Below are 12,172 nucleotides of genomic sequence, written 5' to 3' on the forward strand. Positions count from 1 at the left end.
TGCTTTAAATATAGCAAATAAATTAAAGAATACGCCGTCCAAATGATTTGACAATAATCTTGGTTTTGCTAAATAATTCAGGAGATTGTATCAATACTCCCAAAAGTAGTGTGCAAAATGTCCCAGTGACCCAGAATTAGTTTGAAAATTAACAGATATTTATAAAAGTAAGGATACATAAAGGTGTCATGACAAAGAAGGGCTTTAGTCAGTTTTTGTTAATGTATCTAAATCATTTTATAGCTTAAATTTATGTTTGATTTATTTTATAAAACAGTCCAAGTTACTCCTTCTCAGGGACGGCTTACTTTACGGTTTCTGCTTCTATGATTTGATTGACTAATATATTGTTCTGTCCCTTCAGTGGTAAATGAGATGTGTGTTAATGCACTTTTATTATTGTGAGGAAATACAAACACACACACGAGGAGCGTTTCTGCTGCTGATGACCCTGAAACTTCCCTCAAATGTCTCTGAAATCACTCCTGTCAACGTGAGAGGGACGTCTGGCCTGGAGAGGTTCACATACAGAGAAGCGTGTGTGTGTGTGAGTGTGTGTGAGTGTGTGTGAGTGTGTGTGTGTGTGTGTGTGTGTGTGTGTGTGTGTGTGTGTGTGTGTGTGTGTGTGTGTGTGTGTGTGTGTGTGTGTGTGTGTGTGTGTGTGTGTGTGACTGAAGATAATGGGCAGGTCTTGACGCTGGTTGCTGCAGGCCAGTCATCTCTCTAATGAACTGCATGCACTTGCCTGCAGGGACACTGTGGAGCTGTCCGTGGTGCTGTAAAGGATACACTCCCCTCCTCACAAAGCAGACTCAATCTGCAGGGTGCTAATTGTCCCTGGGGAATGCTTCCCCTCTGCAGCCCGTCAGTCGGGAGTCAAGGAGAAGGCAGAGAGTGGTCCACTCATTCAGCCAAACACAGATGCCTGCAAATAGCTCGTTATGCTCACTTGTTAGTGTCATCAAAATGCCCCCTTCTCATTTGCTCCATATTGTCTATTGTGTGAAAATAGCAATTGAAGTGCATAGCGATGGACGTAGTGACAGCGAGCAGCAGAAAGCTCTGGTAATGACAGAAAAACTCCCACAGACCGGCGGTGTTCAATTGATCCTGTCATTGATTCAGCTTCAGCCTTTCTTACACTGTAGGAGGTACCGAACAAGTGTGTGTGTGTGTGTGTGTGTGTGTGTGTGTGTGTGTGTGTGTGTGTGTGTGTGTGTGTGTGTGTGTGTGTGTGTGTGTGTGTGTGTGTGTGTGTGTGTGTGTGTGTGTGTGTGTGTGTGTGTGTGTGTGTGTGTGTCTGTGTCTGTGTCTGTGTGTGTGTGTGTGTGTGTGAGCCCCAAATCATGAAATCAAAATCAGTTTTACAGAAGCCCCTTTCCCCATCAACCAATCACAGCTCAGAACAGAAAATTGATTGATATAGTCAAATATGGTTTGATAATTATATTTACATGTTCATTTCATCATGATTTCTTCTTTATGGATGACACGTACATCACATACATCACACACATCACAGTCTAACGGCCTGTCACAAATTACATTTTATATATATATATTTATGAAATATATATATATATATATACACACATATATAGAGAGAGAATTTATAAGATATATATATAAAGATGTGTGTGTGTGTGTGTGTGTGTGTGTGTGTGTGTGTGTGTGTGTGTGTGTGTGTCATGAAATTACAACAATTACATCTTAACATCAGGATAAAAGCAAAGATGTGATGTGAGAAAAAAACGACATTCATTTTAGTGTAACCATCACAATCTCATAAAGTTCTCCCCACAGTTCAAATCATAATTCTGCCTTTGTTAGAGCTGTCCTGCATGGATGTGTTTAGCTGAAGCACACACATCTGAACCTCCTCTGATGAATTCATACATACATTCTCGGGCAGATCTCAGTTTCGCAAATCAAACAAAACGTCACCTAAACACTTTTTTAACCACGTTTGCTCATGAGGCTTTTACGTGTTGTAGTGAATCTGTCCATCAGCTTTGGCAGCCATGTGTTGTCCAATCAGAGAGTGAGAGGCAAGGTGGTGGTGGGGGGGCAGTCGATTTACTCCCCTCACACAGGGCCATATTAACACTTCACTGTACCCCGGGCAACAACATTCGAGGGCCCCCCCACCACCACCACTGACACTTGTTCATCCCCCAGGACTGTTTTAATTTGGCAAACTGCACAATAAATTACTGTAAATATATATAACACTTCAATATTTAACTGTCATCAAGTTTGTTTTGATGTACTGAGGCACAAATGCTCAATCAAGTCACGATGTCCTCTTGCCAAGGCTTCTCCTTCACATATGATATCATGTTATGAAAACACATAAGCTCTGTATGAACCGGCAAAATCCACATCCATTTTCACTTGAAACAAGCAAACAAAAAAACTGCAACTGCTCTTCACGAATTTGGTATTTATTGAACAAATCTTATTCCTAACTCTGTTGAAATAATGGAGCCGCAGCAGTGGAAGTCCACAGAACAGAAATAAGCAGCGGCGCCAGCATAGCAAGCACACTTTAGCCAAGCGGACTGCGGCACTCGTCTTTCCCACAGAGGTCATCCTCGGCGCTGCCCCACAGCGGTGCACTTGTGGAGCAGTAAATAGCCGTAGCACCAGACAGGCGCCAAAGTCGGGCTGCCATGCGAGGAGTTAATGAGGTCTAAAGCAGTGGTAGCCGGGTGGCGGCGAGCCCCGCAAACACACTCCTGGACACAACACATCCAAGTGGACAGCAGCCGCTCAAGTGGCTAATTGGGAGAGTGGCAATCAGGGAACGCAACAAACATTGCACCTACTGTGTATCATCGACCTTGACTCCCATGCCAACACACACAAACACAAACACACACATGCTCAGAGGGGGAGAGAAAAACAAAGAGAGAGAGAGGGCGAGCAAAAGCAGACACGCTGCATGGAGCCGTGAGGCATCACATTAGCACACACTGGCCTCCATTTTATCTCCTGTGGTCTTTGTCAGTGTTGCCTTTTTACCAGTTGGGAGCCGACGGAGTCTGGGGGGAAATGTGTGTGTGGCGGGTTGGATTTAGAAACACCCCGAGTCTCCAGCCTTGTCTTTACTAAGACTGCAAAGTGGAAAATGTCATTTTCCTACCTGCTAATGAAGAGCCAGCTCTGTTGCTCTTCATCAGCACCAGCTAGGAGAAGAGAGGACTCTTCCAGGACCTCTCTTTGTGTCCTTCACATCCATCTCACCACCCGTCAACGTGCACCTCAGGTCACAGCAACACACACACCAGGCCTCAGTTAAGTGTGTGTGTGTGTGTGTGTGTGTGTGTGTGTGTGTGTGTGTGTGTGTGTGTGTGTGTGTGTGTGTGTGTGTGTGTGTGTGTGTGTGTGTGTGTGTGTGCCCCAAATAATGAAATCAAAATCAGTTTTACAGAAGCCCCGCCCCTTTCCCCATGAACCCAATCACAGCTCAGAACAGAAAGATGACTGATATTGCCAAATATGGTTAGATAATTATATTTACATGTTCATTTCATCACGATTTCTTCTTTTTGGACGACACGTGTCTCTGCTGTCTGCACTTCTCGGCTCCATATCTTCAGGCCTCTCTTTCCTTCCGTTCCTCAGACAACCTGTGCAATGGAAAGTTCCACAAGCACCTTCAGGACATGTACGCGCCGCTGGTGGTGCGCTATGTGGACCTGATGGAGTCGTCCATCGCTCAGTCCATCCACAGAGGCTTTGAACGGGAGTCCTGGGAGCCTGTGAAGTAAGGAGCACCTCATCACTTCCTGTCAACAGGGTTCTGATTCTCACCCGGCTCATCGGACATATGTAACTGTAGGACCACCTACTTGATATTTTTGTGCTGTCATGTCGAGAGGTAGTGGCTCCATGCGACCTGTCGTGTTTATTCACTTCACCCAGAGGTCAGAGGTCAGAGTGTTCTGACCGATAGGGTCAGTGGGCGTGTTTCTCCCCGATGATCTTAAACTGTAAACAGCTCTATTTATGGATCGATTTGTTGTAATAATAATAATAATAATAATAATAATAATGATAATAATTATTATTGTTATTGTTATTTATTTATTTATTTACCACCGAGCTTCAATGGGCCACAGCAAAAGGAGGAATCTAGTATTTTCCACTTTCACTCCAGTGTAGGAATCTGGATTAAAAGCCATAAATGATGAAATAAATCAAGAAATCAAAGATGTATTGATGAGAGTACACATGACATTCAGATTATAGATAAGTCTTAAATTAGGAGGAGATGCAACATTTATTCACAATGGTTTTCATGAATTATTGAAATTAACTTCACTTAGACTGTTATTTTGTTTAGTTTTTTTCTAAAAACTTTCCTCAAACTAAATTAAAGAGCATGATAAATCTAATTGGGGTCGTTGTTGTGTATCTGATGTCTGAGGTGGACAGTCCTGTTGTCTGTTGGCTTGTCTGAAATGTGTTGAGTGAAAAGCCAAAGACAGAGAATATCTGTGCTTCTGGTTCATAGTCATTTGGATCCTGTGGTACCGCAGTCCCAAGGTTGGTAGTTCAATCTCCCATTGTGTGCGTGTGTGCCAGTGACGTGCGGTGAGGTTCATGGCTGGTGAGGCACTGACTTCATCACAGTCAGATTTACAAACATATGAACCCTAAAGAGTATCTTATTCACCATTTGATTGGCAGCAGTTAACGGGTTATGTTTAAAAGCTCATACCAGCATTCTGTACACATACAAACTGTAGCACACAAAAAAGCACATTTAATTAAAAAAAACGTGATTATGGTCTTACCTTTACTTATAAATGAAGTCGAGAGGAAAAAATAAACGATTGCTGCCGCTGCACTTGACTTGCTAACTGTAGCTTGTTGTCACTTATTCTGCAGCCGAGGAGTCGCAAGAAGGATCCCTGGGATCACTAGCGCCCTCTACCATGAGGCAGGAGAACTGCGTGCCTCACCCAGTGCGTCTTCGCAGCCGTTTTATGATTGCTCAGCACAAGAAACACGTTACACACATACAGTTGTTGACAAAATACACTGTACATTATATACCTCAGTTAACTAAACTATGGAAATTTATAATATAATTCATATAGCAAAAGTGTTTGAACATTTTAATAGCGACATACAGAGAGATAGCAATACGGTCTCACTGCACAGCAGGCCAGCAGTTCGCCGAGTCATTGCGCAATCCATGGTGAGGCTCAGCTGGCTGCTGCCTCACCGCAAGACTCTTCTCAGTATTTGAACGGTAAATGTGAAAATTCAGCGATTTTGAATAAAAATAATCTAAAACTGGTGAAGTTAAATGGAAAATAACTTTCTAGTATAATCACTGGATACATATAACAATTTAATAAATTTTTTTTCTTTTTACATTTTTTTTCTTTCCATGATGGCAGGTGAGGCACTGCCTCACCTGCCTCTCCTAACTGCACGTCACTGGTGTGTGCGTGCGTGCGTCATTTATTTGCCATATGTCGAGCTCCCCGGAGCCTCAATGTGCATTTCAACAGTGATGTTCCTCTTTTGTGCTGTTTTTGCCCTCCAGGACACACTTGCACTTTTCTTTGTTCGAGCATCTGTTTTCCTTTTTATTTTTTTTCTCATTTTTTCCCAACTGCTTCTATAAACATGGTTTCTATATTCAGACATCCCTGATATGTCAAGCTGTGAATTGCACAAAATACTAGATATTTGATTAAAAAAGGAGCCAGGGATGTATTAAAACATGATTGTCATGGTGATTTTAAAACTTTTCTACCTGGATTCTCAAGGAACCGTCAAAGAAAGACTGCTCCCCCATTTTCAGCCACAATTTTACAATTAAGCCAAATTGTTATTAGTATTATTAGTATTATTAGTATTATTAGTATTATTATTATTATTATTATTAGTATTATTATTATTGTTGTTGTTGTTGTTGTTGTTATTATATTATTATTATTATTATTACAAGAATAATAGAAATTGAAAGTATCATTGTCATTATTTCCAGAATTTCCTCAAAGTCGTACTCAAGCTCTGCTCTTCTCTGTGTATAGCAGGGACTTTTGTTGATGTATTCAGTAATGCTCAGTCAGTTATTGGTTTTAATCTTAAGAGGTTTTATGTTAAAATCAGCGAATTACAGGTTATAAAGCGCGGAAATGAATGCCACTTTCTGCTGGTTTCCAAACCTCAGCGATTCAGCAGAAGTTTGCTGTTTGTGTGAGAGCGTCTCTGGCTTCGTGCGCTTCTCCATTTGACTGTTGACTGCGTGTCTTTTGTTTTCTGTGATTGTTTCTCTCCACAGGAGTATATCAAGCACTCTTCCCAGTGTCAACCTCCAAATGCCCAAAGTACCAAATCTCACAGTGCCAAGTGTTAACCTCCCACAAATGCCCAGCTTTTCTCCACCCAACTGGATGACCGCTAGCGATGACTCAGAGTGTGTATCTGCCCTGCACAGCCTGAGACATGCACACATGCCTTTGGCATGAACGTGGCGTCGACCCCAAAGCGAGAGGCGTCAGCTATCACACCGAGCAGATTCCTCGTCACGAGGCTGAAATCAGCTGAAGTCAGAAAGTGTAAACCAGGAGCCGTCAACCTTTTAGACACTCTAAGGGTAGAGAATAGATTCAATGTTGGCTTTGTTAAGTTTAAACACGACTTTCAGCAGATTCAATCATCTGTAACCAAGATTGCCATGGCTGAATAACTCACCGTGATGTTTAGGGTTGCACGATATACTTGCACAAGTTGTGTTTCCATGCTCGGTGTATTCAGACTCTGTCAAACAGATCTGACCAATCAGATGAGTCCAGCTGCCTTAAAGTCCCGCCCAATACACAAACATGAGTGTGTGTATAGAGTTTAGTGAGTATCCTAAAGTGTGAATTTTGGGCAGAGTTTTCATATTTCTCACAAAATTCCCACATGTTCACCAGTGCAGCACTAATACACAAACATCTTTTCTTAAATCTTTAAATCAAGGGTGTCTAACACATTTTAGCTCAGGGGCCACATGTAACCATATTTTATGTTGGGTGGGCCATACTGGTAAAATAGTGCCAGAATAACCTTAAAATTTATGCCTTTAAAATTGTATTTTTTGTTGTGGTGCAGAGTGTAGGTGACGAAAATATGCATGTTTCTGCAAAAAAAACAAAAAATCACTATGAAAAATGACCCAGATCTCAACATTAGGACAATTTTAATGAAACCTTCAACTGCAAAATACAGTGAAATGTCCCAGAAACTGCTCATTTAGCTGTTGCATTATGGGTGTTTTTACAAACTGACAGCGCAGTTATGACACTAGTTTGATAGCAACGAGGTAACTGACATCACCGATATCTCTGCCGGAGTCTCAGTGTTGTGTTTTGTCTGCTACGCTTCAGAAAACTGTTAAAAGGTGAACTGTTTCTTTACCTTTTTTTCTTTTTTTCAATTTACTTGGGTTATCCTGGGCCAGATTGGAGACTCTTGTGTGACGGTTTTGGCACACGGCCCTTACATTTAACACTCCTGCTTTAAATGAAGCCAAAAAGTCACCAACACCTGATCAAAAACATTAATATTAAACTCGAGCCATCAATTTTCTCGATGCTGTATCTGAATAAATGATTGAAAACTCACACAGCGACCTTTTGAAGCACTATCAAGGGGTCATATTATGCAAAATTCACTGTCTAATAGTTTTCCAACAGTAATAATTGTCTCCACACCTGGAATGACGCCCCAGAAATGGCTTGTTTCAGTTTTTTAAAAGTGTGTTGCTCCAACCAGCCAATCAGAAATCAAACCCTCTATAGTGTCATCGGGGGTTTAGCCAATCCCAATCAAGGCAGGCCCTCCCTTTGACTCCTCCCACAATTAGGCAGCTCTGCTCTGGCACATGGCACCACGAGAGGAAGTATTTCCTCCTCTTCCCAAGATGGGCATGTGTGGGCTGAGCCAGTCCAGCTCACACAGACACAGCAGATTCTGAATGCAGCTCCTATGATCCAATATTCAAATGGATGAAAATCAAGGAAAAGACGGATTTGGTCAATAAATGTTGACTATAAAAAATTTTGACCGAGACCCATGTGAAAGTGTTGAAAAGTTGGATAATACGACCCTTTTATTGTTTAAGCCAGAAATTGTCCCTTCATTAAATCACTGGTGGAACTTTAACTTCAGGTTGTTTTCAGTCAGAAAGTGAACCACCTCAATGCAGTTTATCTCAGCACTGTTGAAGGAAGACATTCAAAGCATCCTGCATTCCCTCTTCTACTGAACGGAATAAAATGATGTTTTAATATTTTATCTGTAAAGTAGTGAAGTGAAAGCAGTGAGCGTTCTAATAATGTGTGTTGAGCAGCTCTCATTGAAAGCATGTCACGACATACACTCCACGCGTCACATGTAGCACGTCGAGAAGTTAAGTGAAACGTGGTGTGTGCTGACAGTGGAGATCAGAGGTGTAAAAGCTGCGGCATCCTACAGAGTGTGACGCCGACGCCGCAGCACATCCGTCCCTATTCCCTCGTCTGGGATCCTCGAGCTGCAAAAAACACCAGCCTCACGTTCTCAGACTTCCTCCCAACATTTACCCCGGAGTTAGTTCTCCGTCAAACGAGAAGAAAAGAAAAAGTGGCTCCAAAGTGTGCGTTGTGATGTTTGGGGAAGCTGTGTAAAGAGGTCGCCTTTCGTTAAAGGTCAAAGGGTCAAAGCCACGTTCATGCTGATGTGACGGTATGGCGTGTGTGTGGACGGACGGCAGAGGATGAAACTCCCTCTAAATCCCTCCACAGTCCTGTTTCTGAACGAAGTGGAAAGATGCAAAGAAATAAGAGGAAGTGTGAAACAGAACAGTGAAGAAAACGGGTGCATGCAGTCATGTAGAAGTTCTATTCCAATAGCAGTTGTGTGTTGAAGAAGTTCACACTGCTCTTAAGGCTTAATGTCAATACAAAAACAACTGTAGTTTGTATTAACACATGATAAATCTATGTGTGAATGAACATCTGTGCCTGATTGATAATGCTGCTGAGTGTAAAAATGATCAAAAGTGCTAAAAAGGCTTCAACAGATGGATAAAAAAGCAAAATTGACTAGAAGTGTGAAAATGACTACTGCAATTTAAAAGGTTCAAATTTGTAATTAAACACAACAATTCAGTATAGTTTTTACATGTTATTCATAAAATGTATACTTTTTCTCTGGTGAATGTGTTTTCACACTGCAAAAAAGTGTAACCCAAATATAAGATATAATCTTAAAAATAGAGAAGAAAATTACTTCAAACTAGTGGAATTATCTGTCCATGCTGCAGGTATATTTTACTTGGTAAAAATTCCTTTGAAATATAGATATTACATTTTATTGTAAAATCAAGGGCTAAAAATAACTACCTTTTAAAACAAGACAATTTATCTATCATGTCTGAAAATAAGATTTTAAGTCATGGAAAGTGTCAAATAATTTGCAATGCATGCTGTGTTACAATCATAACACTTGATCATTTCCCAGAATAATACGTAGAGAAAACCAACCAGAGTTCACAAAATGGATTGAAATCAAACTTTGTCCTAAATTCTCACCGAGCTGCTGGTTGAAGAATCCTACAATGTCTCTGAGGCTCATTTTCTTCAGTATATAAACCTTCTCCTCACAGCTTGTCGTGAGTTACCAGGATGTTTTCTGCAGTTGGCAACATGATGTTGCATCTTTCTATTTCAAAATGGTGACATTGTGCTGTGGACCCTGAACCGGCTCCGTTCTACAGTACCAGAACCAGACTTTTCCTCTGTTTCAGTCCTGATCTGGCCTTTAGACCCAGACCTGTTCCAGGTCTCAGTGAAACCCCGATTCGTTGGTAAACCCAGGTGTTCCTGACCTCTGCCCCTCCGTCCTCTCCCCCGGTGTCGCTGTTTGATGGACTGCAGATGAACTACATGCGGCACAGACACAATGCGTTGTCCTGCCGCCCCTGTCGACACACGTTTCCTCCGACACGCACACACAGGGATCAGAGACATGCATCCTGCGCACGCATTACATCCTGCACACGCATTACATCCTGCACACGCATTACATCCTGCACACGCATTACACGTTCACAGTGTCGAACCACTAATGTCACTTCGTGTCTAAACGAGAGGATGGAGCGTGCATAAATTTACACCCTCACCGTGTGTGTGTGTGTGTGTGTGTGTGTGTGTGTGTGTGTGTGTGTGTGTGTGTGTGTGTGTGTGTGTGTGTGGGTGTGTGTGTGTGTGTGTGTGTGTGTGTGTGTGTGTGTGTGTGTGTGTGTGTGTGTGCACCGAAGGTGCTGCAAAGGTCTCACACAGTATTCATATAATACACATTTAATTATTGAATGACAGTCAGACAGAATAATTTATTTTTTTCACAGAAAAAGCGAGTCTTTAAATCTTTAAATACGTTTATCGAAGCTTTATAAACCCTAACCCTATGGAGAGCGTCTCACTCTGATCACTCTGAGCACAAACACTTTCACCAGCATCCACAAAAGAGCCTTTGCACCAAAACTCATTGAGACATTATCCAGATCGGTTATAGAAACGGTTTTATTGTTTACTTTTTATCTAAATTGTGCACACCTAATCCCGACAGCTCCTCCCCCGTGATGTCTGGCGCCCACCAAGGCATCTCACACTGCAGCTTGGGAACCGCTGCTTTCAAACCATCTACAAAAACCAGGATAAATCTCATTCAGGAGTTTTTCAGCTGTTGACATGTGAAACTCAAGTTAAACAATTCAAGAACAATAATTTTATCACCCACTCAAATGTGTGTGAATTAAACACAACAGTTTAAGACTTTTTTTTGATTGATTGATTGATTGAAACTTTATTTCGAACATAAAAAAAAGATAGAAAGGAAATAAAGAGACATTGAAATTTAAATTGGTAAAACAAAAACAAAACACAAAAAAAGCTAAAACAAAATGAAACAAACACATCCCACTTACTCACATTTGTATGTTGAAAAGGAGTAGGAAGAAGTGAAAAACTTAGTAATTCCTACCCCTCAAACACTCATTGACTAAAGTCCCTCATAATTTAACACCACAATTGCACCGAAAATTGTGATAAACCGTGTTACTTTTAATGCAGTATTCTCTAAACAAGACGACCATCAGTACGATAAACTGCTGTACTTGTGAAGAATCAATCCCTTCTAGTTTTTCTTAAATTGGTTTATATTTGATAATCGTTTCATCTGGATGCTTAATCTGGATGTTCCACCTCTTTACTCCACAGATAGTGACACAGAAGCTTTTTAGAGTCGTTCGCACTTTAGGAATCTTGGAATTTAGCTTTCTTCTAAAGTCATTCCAACTCACTGTCTCACTGAACATTTTCGGGATGTTACCTGGTAATAATTTATTGTTTGCTTTGGACAAAACTTTGAGTATAAACATTTAAAGGAGTCATCACCGAGAATTTCTCCTTGTTAAAACATGTATATTGGTCTTGGGCATCAGTTGAAACTTGGTTGAGAATGTGGACATTGAAAGTGGTAGAGTTGTTTTTGTTTGAGCTCTTTGTTCAAACCAGAATTGACCCCAAAACGTGAGGTTCTGATTGTCCTCCTGTGTTGTCGTCAATACGGAGATAATATCACGAACCCACCTCTGTTGAATTTAGCTACGAGCGGTTAGATGCTAACGCTGACGGTTAACGGGACTAGTTTAAACATTGAGCCCCATGTGATTCACAAATTACCCTGGATTTCATTTTAAATCTCCGGGGTGCGTTGCTCTGCGGTGTGGATGTTTGTAGATGGCTTCATTATGGTTTTTTATTTATTTTTTTCCGTGTGAGCAAAGGACTGCTATGCTATCGCTGTGCTATCATCATGATTACGTCCAAATCTCACATGTACTCTTGTGAGAGAAAGTTGCCGTATGAAAAGGGGTCAGAACGACCTCCATGTTTGATTTTTTTCCCTAATAAATTTTAACAATTGATTGAAAGACAATTTGAGGGAGACTGGATATATAAGGACACCAGGTAACGACTCCTTTTAACCATTACCTGCAAATATACATTTTATTTATTGCTTTATTTCAACTTTTATTTGAGCAGGTAGGTCAGTTAAGAACCACTTATCCTTTAGATTTACAATGACGAGCTGAAGGAGATGCAGCAAGAAAAACATT

At 41.1% G+C, this 12,172-nt stretch overlaps 1 protein-coding gene across 1 annotated transcript in view; it reads left to right on the forward strand.

Moving 5' to 3' along the window:
* Window positions 1-12,172, forward strand: part of LOC308108977 (calcium-dependent secretion activator 1-like) — a gene marked incomplete at both ends in the record, with an annotated part of 180,358 nt that overhangs the window by 121,493 nt on the left and 46,693 nt on the right. Inside the window, one exon of the mRNA XM_080462308.1 lies at window positions 3,628-3,769. Coding sequence (XP_080318434.1) covers window positions 3,628-3,769 — 142 coding nt within the window. The remainder of the gene's footprint in view (window positions 1-3,627; window positions 3,770-12,172) is intronic.

Source organism: Lipophrys pholis, assembly GCF_963383615.2.
Source record: "Lipophrys pholis genome assembly, chromosome: 4".
Taxonomy (NCBI): domain Eukaryota; kingdom Metazoa; phylum Chordata; class Actinopteri; order Blenniiformes; family Blenniidae; genus Lipophrys; species Lipophrys pholis.